Below are 16,577 nucleotides of genomic sequence, written 5' to 3' on the forward strand. Positions count from 1 at the left end.
TTGGTTTATTCCTTCCTTTTGCTGGCATCCATACATAACCTCCTTAGGAAGAATTTTTTGAAGATAATGCTTCCTGAATTCCTAAATATCTGAAAATATCTACCTAGACTCCTAAGTGATAAATTGGACAGGGAGTAGGAATCAAATATCCTCCACCCAAGAAATCTGAAGTAATTATTTCATTGTTCTCTACTTTCCCCTGTACGTGATGAGCCTCTCTGATTCTTTCCCAGAAGGCATGTGTTTTTCTTTCCTTCCAGAAGATTCTCTTAAAAAAAAAATATGGGTTGCTGCTTTGGGTTGCACCCTGCCTACTATGTGCTAGGGTGCACATAGTAGTGTTGTGACTTCCCCAACAAAGATAGAGGGGGGAAGATGAAAAGGAAGGATATATGAAACTACAGCGGCCGCTAGCTTATAAACAATAAAAGTTCTCAAAAAAAGAAGGCAATGCATCATCCACATTAAACTCTACCCCCAAGAAACTGTGATTCAGAAAGTGTGTTATTCACCCTGGAATCTTTACTTTATCAACACCCAAGCTACTCTGTTTCAAGAGTTACATGGACCACACAATGGGGGGCAGGGGAATCATGATGAAGACGAAACTGTTCTTCAGCAGAGGGAACATCAAAAAGGCTGTTTAAAGTAAAGCATAACTAATTTGCTACAATGTAGGAAAAGAACATTAACAATATCTCTCACTGCTGAGTTTTCTAGAATTCTGAATAACTTAAATTCTATAGTACATATTTCTTTACCATAAAAAGACTTAAAAATTCACAAAGTTGGTAAACCTAACTCTAAAAAAAAATTATTGAAAATACTTTAACAGATGCAGGGCCACTGAGCTAAACTATTACAAGGATGCTTTAGAATACCTAAACTACAACATGAAGGGTGTCTTGTAGACCTGCATAACTCAGCAGGCCTAACGGAAGGGAAATACAAATCCAGAATGGAACCCACCCTATTTATTTCACAGAGGGACTTAATACAGGGAATTGGTTACACAGGTAACAGATGAAATGAGAATTCAAATATAGGACAATTAAGTAACCCAGGGATTAGCAATAATAGGAATCTGGTAATCCCCCTAAGGAAGAGGCAGAATTTACTGGAACCCAGAAGACAGGACCATCTAGCAGAAGCTGGAAATAAGGCAAGCCTTCCCTGCAGGAACTGAGCTCACAGAAAGAAAAGCAAAAAGAACAACAACACACCTGCTGCAGGAGACAAGGCTAGCCTCACTTTAGACAGAGGGCGGGCAAGAGAGTAAGGGAGAATTCCCTGGCTTCTTCCTCCTCCCATCCTCAAGTTTCCCCCACTAGCGCCTCCAACGAAACCAACTCTACAGAAACAGAGTTCACAGGAGTGTGGGAAATGTGATGCAGAGCAGAGCAGAAAGGGGTGTGTGAAAGGATATTAGGGCAAACAAACAAATGACCAGCACAGCCAAATAGCTGAATTTGGTAAGAATATCAATAACCAAGGCAACCCAGACAATTAAAAGCACATGTTCACATAAAATCCGGTACACAAAATTTCATAAAAGCATTATTCACAATAATAGCTTTTATTCACAATAGCTAAAAAGTAGAAACAACCTAAATGTCCATCTACTCAGGAATGGATAAACATAATGTGGTATATTTACACAATAGAATATTATCCAGCCATGAAAAGGAATGAAGGACTGACTGTTACATACTACAAAACGAATGACCCTTGCAAACAGTATAATAAGTGAAAGAAGCCATAAACAAAAGGCAACATACTACATGATTCCATTTATAATGAAATGCCCAGAATAGGCAAATCCATAGAGACAGAAAATAGATTAGTGGTTGCCAAACAATAGAGGAAAGAGAAGAATTGGGACTAAATGATAATACATATGAGGTTTCTGTTTGGAGTGATGGAAATGTTCTGAAATTAGCGGCAATGGTTAAACACCATAGTGACTATACTAAACACCACGGAAGTATACAATTTGAAATGGTGAATGTTATGTTATGTGAATTATATCTCAACTTTTAAAATGTTAAAAAAGAAAGAAAGAAAACAAATAACTAAGAAGTGAGAGTATATCATAAGCCTTCAAGATTTAGGTCAAAAGTCATTAGTCCCCATGGTTGTTGGGCAGTGACACTGCACCACGATATCACTACTGAAGGTCACTGATACTTGCTGAGAAAATGCGGTATTATTTTCAGGTTCCTAATCTCTAAATAATACATCTGAGGTCGTTCTGCCACTGATTTACAAGCAAAACTAAGACAGCTAAGTCATTTTTTCAGGAACCCATCATAAGAGGTGGGTCTCTGACAGTCAAAATTAAAATGAATACTTTCACAGTTTCACATGAGGAATTGCAAAGCTACAAAGAAGCAAAAATTTCCTTTTTTTTTTTTCAATATCTATTCAAGCTTAAAAACACTTCCAACTTTTTTAAATAACAAAATAGAGAGGGATTGAAAAAGTAAAGAATACAAGCTAGTAATAGGGAAAAGAGGGAAAGGATGTAAGGAGAGAGCTACAGATTCAAAGCCTGACAGTAAAACAGACAAAGCTTCAAGACTCATCAGTGAATTCCAGCTGACCTGCTTGGGACAACTGTGTGGATAAGTAAAACAAACAGTGCTATAAACCTTTTACAGATTTACTACATTTCTGTAAACCACCCCCCTACAGTGCAAAATGATATTCAGTTATGTTATCTGTGGCATAAGAAAGAAAATCACAACAAATTAAATTGGAGTTGCCTTAAATGCCTATCTCAAGTGACAGCTTCTTAGAGTAATACAATTTGAACTTAAAATAGTTTAGTTGTGATCAAGATACAAAGAATGTTGATATATGTTATAGTCAGTCACACTTAGGGCTAGATGTGACTCATAAAACAGAACAACACTTCTCTAAGAAAACCTCTAATGATAAGAGAATAATATGAATAATGTTCCTTCTTTGTATAAGTAAATGCTGAGCTTAATAAAGTCACTTTAATGGATAAAATTATGAAAATGTCAAAAGACAAGTGCTGAAGAACAACCATAAACAAAATAATTTTGTAGACACTAAGTACAAGTGAAACACCAAAACTGAAACCTAACAAAAAGTACTGTATTATCCAAACAGCATAAATTTTTAACAGGATACTTACAAAAAAGCAACACAAGGCTAGAAAACTATTAGTTATGTCACACAGTTCAAAATCTACCTTCTAGCATTAAGGTTTCTAACAGCATCCCTAAAATCCCAGGAAGTAAAGATGCTTCCCTATAAAAATAATCCTATTAGGCATTATCACAAAGCTCTCTGATCCAGCACAACAACTGGGGCCAGAAGTTGGTTCATATATTGAAAATATTGGTTAAAGCAGAGAATGATTATATATATAGTAAAAATTTTATATATATTAAAAATGTTGCTTTAACTTAAAACACAAATATAAATATTCACTCACCTTCTGATGTAAGATTACAGCCATTTTTTAAGTTTAGGTCCTTTGATTAGGATTTTGTATCATCTTTCTTATACGAACCTATACCTACAATGCAATATTTATAATTTCCAATTTCCTTTGGATTAAAACAGATTGAAAGCTAAAAGGTGTATGCAAAATAATTGGCATCTGAAATCGTTAGATTTATATCATTTTTTGCAGTTCACTTGTGCATGCTTAATTCAAAATAACTTTCCAACTTATCCTTACTGAGATTTTTCCCAATACTTAATAATTTTCTTTGCTGTCACACTCACAGTTCATCACTTTACATAATATTATATTACAGAATTCTAATGAAAAGAATGGGCATTCACAGGATTGGGAAACTGGCTCATTACAAGCACACGAAGTAATTGGCAGGAGCAGAATTGCATACATGAAGTAGACCACAGTTTACTCCCCATGGATGCTCAGTATCCTGTGGGAGGCAGGCAGTATCATTTACAGTGAGCCTGTCAAGCAGAAATAAATTCAGTAAGTCTAATAAGTAGACAATGGTTAAGTAAACCTCCACTGTACATCTATTCCATTGAAAGTGAATAATCCATCAGTGAACACAGATAAAAGGGGTGAGAGAATTAACATCAGATTGGAAAGCTAGACAAAGTTCTAACAACTTTCTATAGAAATGCCTATTGGCTGATTAGTTATTTTAAGCTCACATCCATCAAAGAGACTATTTCTCAGCACTGGTGCTGGTTTGGTTAACAACCGTAAAGCCTTCTACCTCTACCTTGTAGTTTGCCACCCCATCACCAAAATAAACAGTATCAGAGGTCCCCAGACACCCTGGAAATTCACTTTCTAGAAACATCACCATCTCCAATAAGCCAAACTGAAGGAAGCCACATAACAAAAATGCATTCACAGAGGACCCATGGGGAGTCGAAAATGTCTACATTGCAAAAGAGTCCTTGAAGTTCCATTTTAATCCAAAGGTCAGTAGACATTCCAAAGAAAATTTCTCAACAATCTATTGGAGCATTACCCTACCTGGCACCAACTCCCCTCTGCTCCCACAGAAAAGACTATAAGATATCAAAAACTCTGGAAAGTTTACACTTTATATTATGAAGATGTGTTATTTGCCATGGGGATCATTTATATTATTATTCCCAATTTTTCATAAGCCTCCATAAAATCAAATTCTGCTTCCAGTATCACCAACATAAGGCTTGGTCAAATTATTTGGTTAATGAAATGGAAGTACAAATCATATTTGCCACTTCTGAGCTGAACCTTTCAGAGCCACGACAGGTTCCCTCCACTGCTCTTTCTCTCTGTCACGAGATCAGCACATCTCACACAGGGGCTGCTCCATCACCCTGGATCCTGGAAAGAATTTGACACTTGGGACAGAGCCACAGCTGACAAACACAGCCAACATGAGCAAGAAGTAGCCTTTGTTATTGTAAGCCATTAAAATGTTGGAGTTTTTTGTAACAAGCCATACCGCAGTGAAAGCTAACACAACAACCATCGATTTAGTTGAAGGAAGAGAATACAAAGGAGGTTGACATCAGTGCTATACCTTCCAACCATAAATGGCTTCTAAACCAATAAATAATGATCACTAATTTTCAGATCAGTGTTTCTCAAACAATCTATGATGATGGACCAGTTACCTTTCCTTTTTTAATTTTCCAATCTATTATACACCAGTACTTACATAAAATATAAAAAATGAATTATTAGAAAATCGAAAGAAAAGAAGACTTTCAAAATTTAAGCCCCAATATTTATATTATCATTATTAGATTCAACAGAAATAAAATTACTCTTTCAAACTGCTATTAAAGTTTCTAAATACTTATTCCCAATTTCTGACAATATATTATTATTGCAAACCAATTACAGTGTACAGACCACACTGCTCCACAGAGCACACTTTGAGGAGCACTGTTTCAGAGCATGTGAAATTAAGAAATATAACGGCTTTTGTGATGATGTAAACTTCTTGGCAATTGTATAAATGGAAATTAAATTGTAGACAAATTTTGTCCAGAAAAGAGGTAAAATTTTTCCTTAGCATCTTTCCCACTCTGCAAAAATATCTGTAGTTGTTTTTTTCTATAGGCATAAAAATCAGGGGGTTTTTTTCACCTTGTTTTTTCAGTCTATCAATGATAGACATTTAGGTTATTTGAAAAGTGCCTAGCTCCCAGACTTAGTAATTTTAAATGAAATGTTTTCAGTTATAACGAATAGGAACCCAATTATTTTATATTGACATATGTAGTTTACTGCCTTTCTCTCTACTTATTATCTAGCTACTGGAAAGCAGCTAGTTTTCTCCAATTATTTAGCAACCTGCAATAAACATGATTTAGTTCTAAAACCCCAAGTATATTTTAAATCACATTTAATTTTCTAAAGAATGAATCTTTCCTTTATTAAAGATGATTCAAAGTTTCAGAAATTAATCTCAAGCCTTTAAAGTAGTTTCTGGCTGGCCCAGAAATACTTTTTGGGTGGTAAGATTCCAATCTTGATGAATGTCATTATATATCCACTGTCCTGGGTTGCTGCAGAAGCTGCTAGCTGCTTAAAGAGCGAGTTTTTTAAAAAATGACTGAAAGGAAAAGAAATGATTGTTTCATTTTCTCTCAAATGAAGAAAAATATGTGAAATATATTTAAAGTGAAAGTGCTTTCTAAGTTTTAAAAATATGGATGGCAAAAGCCAGAGCCACCTCAGTTTGGGCAAAACAGAGACTACATCATTTGACTTTTGCAAGGCTCAACTGCCTTTTGAAATTAATAGTATTTTTTTTAATAAGAAAAAGACTTTTGCAAATTAGAGTACTTTTTCAATCTTGTCAATTAAGATTTCTATGGCACTGAGTAATGTATAAAATTACAATTTGCAATCTAGTTAGTATCTAGAGCAACCCAGTTAGGCAGGTAAGAGGAATATCATCACCTTTAACCCCACTAAGCCAGATGAAGAACCATGTTTAGAGAGCTCCACTGTGGGTTCAAACTTTTTTTTTTCTACACACCAATATATGGTAATTTCCTTCTTAAAGATCATTTATATTTGACAACAATAAGCATTTGTACCTAAAATATTTTCAGGTCAGTTGGCAAAAAAATACACTAGAACAGCATACATTTACCAGCAGTATTATATGTATAGTAAAGTATAGTGCAATTTCTAAAATGATTAGAAGAGAAGAGAGATATCACAATATGCTAACATATTTTGATTACTGGTGTAATTTTCTATAATAAAGAATTAAAGTCTAGACAGTCTTTAATTTTCATTTCTTCTGAAAAATTATCAGAAATAGATGGTTAATCATTTAGATAAAAATTGAATTAAGAACATTTCCTTTTACTGTTTTCCTGTTACTATAAATATAAGTAACAGTCAATTTATTCCTTAGCAGAAATAAGATTTTTGTTGTTGGTTTTTGAAGATGTGTTTTATATTATCTTTGGAGGTGTAGGGAAGAGGTAGATACCAAAGCAATGTTTTAAATTATATATATATATATACTTCCATGATAAAAATATAAGTAAAATTATGTTACTTTTTACAACTCTGCCTATAGGTAAAGAAGCAATAGGGCTTTTTAGGTGATATTTCAAGTACATATACAGAAGTTAAGCTTACTGTTACATTAAATGACAAAGTAAGGAAGAGAATTTTTAAAAGTAACCCATGTTACAGTTAGAGATTATTTCCATAGAATCTTTTAAGTTTACTGCTGTTTCAACTTAGCTGATGAAGTTATATGAATACAGTTAAATGTTTTTTAAAAAGTTTTAATATCATTAGCAAAACCACCTAGAATACTTTTTATTAATCTTCGTTTGCACTTTCTAATTTTAAAAAATCAACTAATTTTTTAGCTAATTAACACAAATTGTATTTTCCCTTCAGTTTAGTACAAATTTATACATTGGAAGACTAACTATAAAATCTAACACATTTTTGATGCTGAGAAAAACCTCAACAAAGAAAAACAACTTTCTTCTTGCTCATCTCTTCATAGCCATAAGAAGTAGATTTTTATGTAAATAAGGGAAAAAATATAGAATTCCTTAATTGTATTTTTAAAAAAAGACATGTTTAGTTCAGTAATTATGGGTATATTTTCAGCTATGCTGTCATTATCATCAAAATTCTATATTCTACAAAGTTACAATAAATTAACACTCAGGTGTAACATTCTTTTCCAAAGAACTATTATTTTAAATGCATTATTAACCCAGAATTTTGGCTCTACTCTCACTTTGAAAGTTGTTTTTCTTTATTTATTTTTTTAAGCCAAAGCTCTTTAGTGAGAAAAGTTTGAGATCCCATATATAAGGAGATCCTATGACCCTATAACAGGGTAAAAACAAAAACAAAAATCCTTTCATCTAGATAAGTAAATAAATTTAAATTTTCCCAACATACTGCCTGTTAATTATTTTAACAGTTAACTGTATTCTATCATACTTCCTATTTTCTATCACAATTTCATTTATCTTAGTCATTCCTATCTCTCCAGTAAAAATAAAGGCCCATTGATTAAATCCGATATTCTTCGTGACCTTAGACACTAAATAAATATTGCTTGATTGAAAATAATTGACTGAATGTTGTTTCAAGGATATGGAGAGATTTAAAATTATGTGATATACCTTCACAAAGAGTAGGATTTTCAAAAATTAAATTAAATTGAAAAAAAAAAGTTAACAGAGGATATTTTTACATTAAAATAGGGACTAGATAATTTTGAGTTTTCTCTTTACAAAAGATTTTATAAGTTGTTATACTTTTAATATTTAAGCATTAAATCCTAAATCCTTAAAATTTTTAAATACAGTTTCCAAACACATATATGGTCCAACTGGATTTACAAGGAACAACTTTTAATAAATCAGCATTAGTCATTATGATAGCTACCAAATCTAGTTTCATACAGTCCCTTTCCCATATTTTTATATTTCTAAAGCCTATTTAGTAGGTTCAATCATAAATATGGGGGAGAGGTAATGAAATGCAAGTACCAAATTTTAACTGAGGTTCTTATAGCAGTTTTGGTATCTGTATGTAAAACTTTAACTTGAACACTCTCAAGCAATACCTCTCAATAAATGGCAGTAAAAAGAACTAATAAAATAGAATGCCAAAAAGTGCCTTGATTATAGGTTGATATCAAAGTGATCTATTACTATAAAGTTAGTGGTCAAGGCAGTCACTTAGAGAAGATGGGGAAATAGTCATGTTTATGTATGAGAAAAAATTATAACAATTTTAACAACAATTTAAGTGAAAAGACTCCTAGCCTCAAAAATATTTCATAATAATCACCAGGCCAAGCTGTTTGAATCAGGAGACACACGATCTTTCTCAAAACTTTCCCTAAAGTTTTCAGTAACTCTAGAAACACAGGCAGCTGGCATCATCTAATTTGGGGGACTACGCAAAGAATAATTTTAAGTCCTTAGACCTGCTTCTTCCAATAAGGGAGCCACCAGACAAAGGTGGCTACTTGTGCTTAAGATGAGGTTAGTGCAACTGAGAAACTAAATTTAAAGTTTTATTTAATTTTAATTACTTTATTAAATGTAAATTTTAAAACGATTACTCATTTGAGTTGCTAGAACTTTTAATAATGGTTGGAAAAACTTGGGTTTATTTATTTATTGATTGATTGATTGATTGATTGATTGATTGATTGATTGCTGTGTTGGGTTTTCGTTTCTGTGCAAGGGCTTTCTCTAGTTGCAGCAAGCGGGGGCCACTCTTCATCGCGGTGCGCGGGCCTCTCACTATCGCGGCCTCCCTTGTTGCGGAGCACAGGCTCCAGACCGCGCAGGCTCAGTAATTGTGGCTCATGGGCCCAGCCGCTCCACGGCATGTGGGATCTTCCCAGACCAGGGCTCGAACCCGTGTCCCCTGCATTGGCAGGCAGACTCTCAACCACTGCACCACCAGGGAAGCCCCGGGTATGTACTTTTAAACTGAAAATTGTATTAAATCTAAATATTGATCAAGTATTTCCAATGGAAAAATACCAGATTTAGAAAGTGCAGTACAAAAGAATGAAAATATCTCACTAACAAATTTTATATTGATTACATGTTAAAATATGTTTTGATATATTGGGTTAAATAAAAATCTATCGTTATTAAAATTCATTCAGCTGTTCTCCTTTATTTTTTTAATATAGCCACTAAAATTTTTGAATTATATAAATGGTGTCCATTATATTTCTATTGGACAGTGCTGCCTTAGACAATATAAATAAAATCAAAACATTTTTAAAGTCAGGTTCCTTAAGGTATAATTTACACGTAGTAAAATTCACTCTTTTACATGTATAGTTCTATTAATTCTGACAAATGTATACAGTCATGTAACCACCACAATCAAGACATAATACATTTTCATCACCCCAGCAAGTCCCCTTATGTTTCTCTGTAATCAGCTCAAACCTCCTACCCCTAAACCCTGACAACTCAGTTTTCTGTCCCTACAGTTTTGCTCTTTGCAGAACAGTACAGCATGTAGACTTCTGAGTCCAGGAAAATCAAACTTTAAAGACCATGCTACCCTACGGTACTAAAGGATTATTACCATTTTGATATTTCCTTTCCTTGTATTACAAACATTTTACCAAGGCCTATTTTGCCAGTTATTCCATTTTCAAAACTGAGCTTTCTTCCTTGTCACTATTACAGTAATTTATTTATACTTATAGAATAAAACTGAGCACACTGTATTTTAGTTATTTACATACAGGTTTCCTTCCAATAGACTGTAAGATGGAAGCCTGACTTCTAGAACCACGGTGCTTTCCATAGAGTTAACTGCCTAGTGAAATTAATGGTGCAGATGACAAGGCTGAGAAGGTATTTCCCATATTGTGTTATAAAAAAGGAAAAGGAAAAAACAAAGAACTGACTGATGAAGCAGTTTACCCTCTAGATTAGCTGTCTACTTTTATTGCGGTCTCAAAAAACGATATTAAGAGGATCCAAGTAACTACGATGCCAAATAACCAGGAGCAAATGTTAGTGGAGACTGAACCTGCACCAATATGTTTACCTAGATTGCTGTTAGTTTTGTCAGAGCTTGATAACAAAGTTGAATAGATTTGGAGTACTCTGTCTAACACTATTTTTCTCATAAACTCTGTTATTTCTGGTACATGATTTTAAGAACATAAAGTTTTTAAGAAACACATGTATCTTATTACAGCAGAAACACCTTTACCACATGAAGGTAAAAGACTGAAGAAGTTCTATGGAAAAGTAGAATATTTGTAATCAATAATATTCATAAAAGTTAAATATATGAAATATAACATCTATGTTTTAAGTAAATAAATAAAATATTACAACTGAGTTTAATCGTTCTAAAATACTTACTGAAGTCTCCAGTAAGAAAAACTCCTTCTGCTGCCGGGGCCCATTCTTTGCAGTATAAACCACCATCAGCACATCTGTGGACGCCAAATGATTCATAACCTCTGGAAAACTTATCAATACCACCTTCGTTCTCTCCAATGTTGTTCAAAGTCTGGTTAAACCGCTTATACCTTTGAAAAAGTGCAAAAGAAAGGAAATTGAAAAATTAAATCATCTTCCAGAAAAGCTACTATAATTAAGAAGTTGCTTTACTCTCATTCAGACAAAGAAAAAAAAAAAGGCATCATTAAAGAGGAATGATGTGAATAATTTCATTTATTGGTAGAAGTTACCTGGTATGATAAAATTATTCTTATCTCAAATAAACTGAACTAATCCAACTAACATTTTTTTTTTGTAATTTCAAGCATTTTGGTGTAAGAGAGAAAATATGATGGTTATGTTATTCCATGAATATTTTAATATCAGCACTATAGCAACTTCTATGTCAAGACAGTATAATGAAGGAGCATTCCTACATCTCTCCTCAAACTCCTAAAAGAAAAAAAAAAAATGAAGGAAAAATAGCTAAAAACCAGTAAGAAAAATAAAATTACTCTATAGCAGGTTTGGCACACTTTTCCTGTTAAGGGGCACATAGTAAATATTTTAGGCTTTGCCAGCCATATGGTCTCTATCACAACTACTCAACTATGTCTCTGAAGCATGAAATTGGCCACAGACAATATGCAAATGGATGGGTGTAGTTGTGTTTCAATAACATTTTATTTACAAAAACAGATGGTGGGGCCAAATTTGGCCTCTGGGCTGTAGTTTGCCTAGCCATGCCCTATAAGCATGGAAAGAACATACATCACATCAAACTACAGAAGCTAGCAGCCACGAGAAGAAACCAAAGATTGCTTTCCAAGCAGGACCAAGAATAACACATGGCTGCTCCTGAACCTCTCCCAGATTCCCAGAGTCCATATTCAGGGCTGGTACACAAAAACATACTACTACTTGCACTTATTAGCCCCAAGTCTGGGGAGAAGCAAAGTAGGACAAAATTGGTAAAACTAGAGAAATGAAGCATGTGGCAGGTGCTCTATGTCAGAAGTGAAAGTTCCAGAACTATGCAATGAATTGAGCAATGTCCATAAACTTCCCTGAGTACCCCATACCCTGAGGGGTAGTCAAGAAAAGTCCCAGAAAGATGGCATGAATCCAAGTAGGGAATATACAGGGAATATACAAAATGTAAGAAGCTAACTAATGAAGAACACCTCAAATGAGCTGAATGGAAAAAGAATCTTTCCACAAATGTTTCATGCTGTACTTCAACTTAAATAATAATGAATTGAATTAAAATAAGAGCTGAGAGATTATATGACAGAATAACAGAATGAGAAGTAAAATGAAACTGCAGACCCAAAGAAATAAACAGAGTATCAAAATGTAGCATTAAAAAATAATAATTAAATTAGAATTGGCAAGGAACAAAGTGTACATATAACCAAGGGGGGAAAGCGGGGCGTGGGGGGTGGTGGTGGGATGAATTGGGAGATTGGGATTGACATATATACACTAATATGTATAAAATAGATAACTAATAAGAACCTGCTGTATACAAAAAATAATAAAATAAAATTCAAAAAAAATAATTTAAAAATCCCTATTTTTAAAGATAACAAAAAAAAAATACTATACAACGGACATCCCCAATAATTGAGTATGAGAGTTACTGTTTCTCTACACTCTTGGCAATGTTAGTCTTAGTAATCCATCTGATATTTTTTAACTCTCTGGTTGGTAAAAATATCTTATTGTGTTTTAGTGCTTGCATTTTCCTAAATTATTATTAAGGTTGAATGGCTTTTCTTAAATTTATTAGCTATTTGTGCTTCTTTTTCAGTGAGTTGAGTGCTGGCTAGTATTTACTAAGGGTGTAACTCTGGACAAATTCCTAAATTTCTCTGTGTCTCATTTTCTTGCCTGCAAAATGGAGATGCTAAGTGTATTTGATCAAAAGGGTTATTATGCAAATTAGCTGAGTTTGTACATGTAAAGTCCTTGGGCTATTGCCTGGCAAATAATATTCTCTCTATCAATATTGGCTATATCTTTGTCCTTTTTTTTCCATTTTAGGTTGCTTTATTTTTTGATTTGCAAAAGCTCTTTATATATTACAGAAAGTCATCTGTTTTCTGAAACACACTTATTGCAAATATTTTCTTCCAGTTGGTTTCCTTCTAGCTTTACTTATGGTATATTTCATCTTAAAGAATTTAAAAATTCTTTCTAATCTATCCATCTTTAAGGAGTTTTATATAGAATATATATAGCATTATATTTTGCTTAAAAGGTATTCCTAATCACAAGATTGTAAAAGAATTCTCCCATATTTTCTTCCACTATACTTATATTTTTTGGTGTTTAGTGCTTAAGTTGCCTTGGAATTTATTTTTGTATATGGAATGATGTAGGAATTTGAGTTTTCTTCCAAAGTGTGAGAATAATTTTCCCAGTGCTCTTTATTTCATATATTCTGCCCTTTCTCCACTGATTAAGATGCCTGATTGACTTTATGTATTAAATTCACATATATAGAAGGCATTTTTATTTATTCCTCTTTCTTTGTTCTTTTCTGTATCTGGAGGAAGAATACCACACAATTTTAATTAACATAACTACATATAATAGTATATTTAATATTTGGTCATGCAAGTTCACATTTTAATTTTTCTGTACATTTTCTTGGATATTTTAAAAACTGTTTTCCTTTATATGAACTTTACAATCAGTATGTCAAGTTTATTCAGATTATTTTACTATATAGATTAATTTGGAGAGAATTGCTACATACAAAATATTGAGTCCTTTAGCACATTTATTATTAGGTTAATCTTAGCATTTTGCTGTTATCATGATAAGATGCTCCTTGTCTACTACATTTTCTAAGTGGCTATTGTTGACAAATAAAGATGCTAGTGGTTTATTAATAAAAAAGAATTACTAGGTAAGTGAACTGGAAATTGATATAATTAGAGAAAAAAGACAAAGAAATTGAATATACTAAAGACAAGAGATATGCAAAACTAACAAAAATTATCAAAATAAGGATAGCTGGTGACTCTGAAGAACAAAACTAAATAAAATGAATATAAAAGACATAAAACTGGACAGTTTTTCCTATAGATTTAAATCTGCATTTTAAAAAGAACACATTATGTTTTAAGAAAAATTTGGAAAACAAACACGCATGCACAGCATCTCCCAGTTTAAGCTACTGAAATTCAAAGGAGAAAGAAATAATTCTATGGACAACTGGTACAAAAAAATAAGGGGAGGGGGGCATATTTTTTTGCAAATGAGCATTACATTAAAGACCAAAACATAACAAAGCCAAGCCCACACAATTCTGAGAGGGAAAAGTAGTAATCTAAGGATATTATATGAGACACATGCCTACTCGAGCTTAAGGAATTCTTTAAATATTGCCAAATTAAAAAATAATATTAAGTCTATGACATTAATGAACCATTGTTGAAGAAAAGAAAAAAAAAACACTTTCCATAAAAATTAGTCAATTAAAAGACTAAAAACACACACACAGAGGAATGGACAGTCATGGCAGCAGTGTGGTTGAGCCCTAAGTCTTTAAACATAGAACCAAGGCTAATCAATTGTGCAATTATGTGAATGTGATAACAAGAAAAGAATCTCAATGGACAAGTGAAAACTTGATTTATAAAAAAACAAGAGGTAAGTGAAAGGGAGATGGAATAAAGCATGAGTGGTCAGATCAGACCCCTATTTTTTTTTAGAACAGAGTCACTCAACACTGACTAAAATTTAAGATTGTCATCATTATACTCTTTAATCTCTTCATTAATCTGAGATGGCCACTTTAAAGAAAGTCGTAATGTGAATTTCAGCCACTTCTTTCATTTTATTTCAGTCTATTTGTTTAAAATTAAATTTAAAACACATCTATTTTCCTCATGTTTCATTATATGATTTCTATCAAGCTATTTCTCTATCCTTCTACCTATATATAAGCATATAAAAAATATCAAGAATGATGTTCCCTTAATATCAGTGATGATTTTTTTGGTGGGGTTTCTATTTACTTTCTCCCTTGCATTGTTTTAATTATTTATAACAAAGAAACACCATTTAAACAAAATAAATGTTTTTATCTGGAACTATAAAATTTTTAGATCATTAAAATATCTACATAATCCTATAAAATATTCCATAAGAATTTTAATGTGTATATAAAACTATGTTTATAAAATTTGAGGAATTCAAATAGTTTGAAATAGATCAGTGGGACAAAACTGAGTTCTTGAAATAGACTTGAACATATAAAGAAATTAAATACACCATAAAAGGACATTTCAAATAAGTAAGAATGGCTTACCTATTAAAATATTGGAATCTAAGTTTAAAAATTGGACCTCTAAAACCAAAATAACTTTGAAAGATCAAAGTTATAAATATTTAATTAAAAAAAAACAAAACCCATAGTTCACAGAAAAAGAAGTACAAATGGCCAGTAAACACATTGAAAAGATGCTCAAATTCATACATAATTGAAGAAGTGCAAACCTAAATTTCAAAATTCCATTTTCCACCTAAAAGACCAGTAAACGTGATAGTCTGTGCAGACAGAATGCAGGTCCAGGAAAAAGACATTCCCAAATACTCTTTAATGAAATATAAATTAGATAACTTTGGCATCAGCTAAGAAAATTTCAAAATTACACTCTTCAACTAAGTAATTCCATTTCTAGAAATTTACCCCTAGGATATATCACACAAAGAAGCAAAGACATGTGTACAATGATAATCATTATGGCATTATTTAAAATACCAAACCATGGAAAATACCTACCTGTTCAACAAGGGAGGCTGGTCGAATTAACTGTGGAACATGCAAACAACAAATTACACGAGATCCATTATGAAGAATGAGATAGAACGAAATGTGGTGATATGGAAAAATGTCCCAAGAGCGATGGCTTAGGGAAAGAAGCTGCAAAGCAGTTTTCCACAAAACATCTATTTGTATATACAATATTCAGATAGGTACAGATGGCATGTAGATGGTATTTTCAGAGGGTCCCTTCCTCTGCACCAGCGGCTGAATTCCAATGGGCTGAGGTGAACAGGAGCCTTAAAGCCTCCCTAGCCTCACCACACTCATCACATTTGCTTCAAAGACAAGAAGAGGTACAGCACAGAATCTGATCAGTGTAGTGCAATGCCTACGGGAGAGGTAGGTGTGAGTGGAATATTTCATATATGACCCCCTTTTGTATTGTATATATATACCCAACACACACAAATACACATGCCCACCTGTGAGCACACATGCCCATGGTTTCAAAAAAATTCAGATTACATTTAATCTATTATTTGAAACAAATTAGCTTTTAATGAAATGATACAACCCCAGTCTCACTGGCAGTCTTTACTCCAGTCTTTACACAAACTGAACCACCAACAGAAGCCAGGAAGGTATCATAAATATGAGGAGCTTCTCCCACACGAGGAACACAAAAGGGCAAGCCTGATGATAGAAGAATGACCAATGAGGTTAGCCTTCGAGTATGGAAAACAACGCAGAAAAGAACTCTAAGAGAGATGGAGAGCACAAAGCCCAGCGAAAAGTGACAGTGTCTATTTAAAAGCTATAGCCTATTATTACCAAG

At 33.1% G+C, this 16,577-nt stretch overlaps 1 protein-coding gene across 1 annotated transcript in view; it reads right to left on the reverse strand.

The window, feature by feature from the left end:
• Positions 1–16,577, reverse strand: part of GBE1 (1,4-alpha-glucan branching enzyme 1) — a 288,440-nt gene that overhangs the window by 209,637 nt on the left and 62,226 nt on the right. Inside the window, exon 2 of the mRNA XM_061192975.1 lies at positions 10,879–11,048. Coding sequence (XP_061048958.1) covers positions 10,879–11,048 — 170 coding nt within the window. The remainder of the gene's footprint in view (positions 1–10,878; positions 11,049–16,577) is intronic.

Source organism: Eubalaena glacialis, chromosome 6, assembly GCF_028564815.1.
Source record: "Eubalaena glacialis isolate mEubGla1 chromosome 6, mEubGla1.1.hap2.+ XY, whole genome shotgun sequence".
NCBI lineage: Eukaryota > Metazoa > Chordata > Mammalia > Artiodactyla > Balaenidae > Eubalaena > Eubalaena glacialis.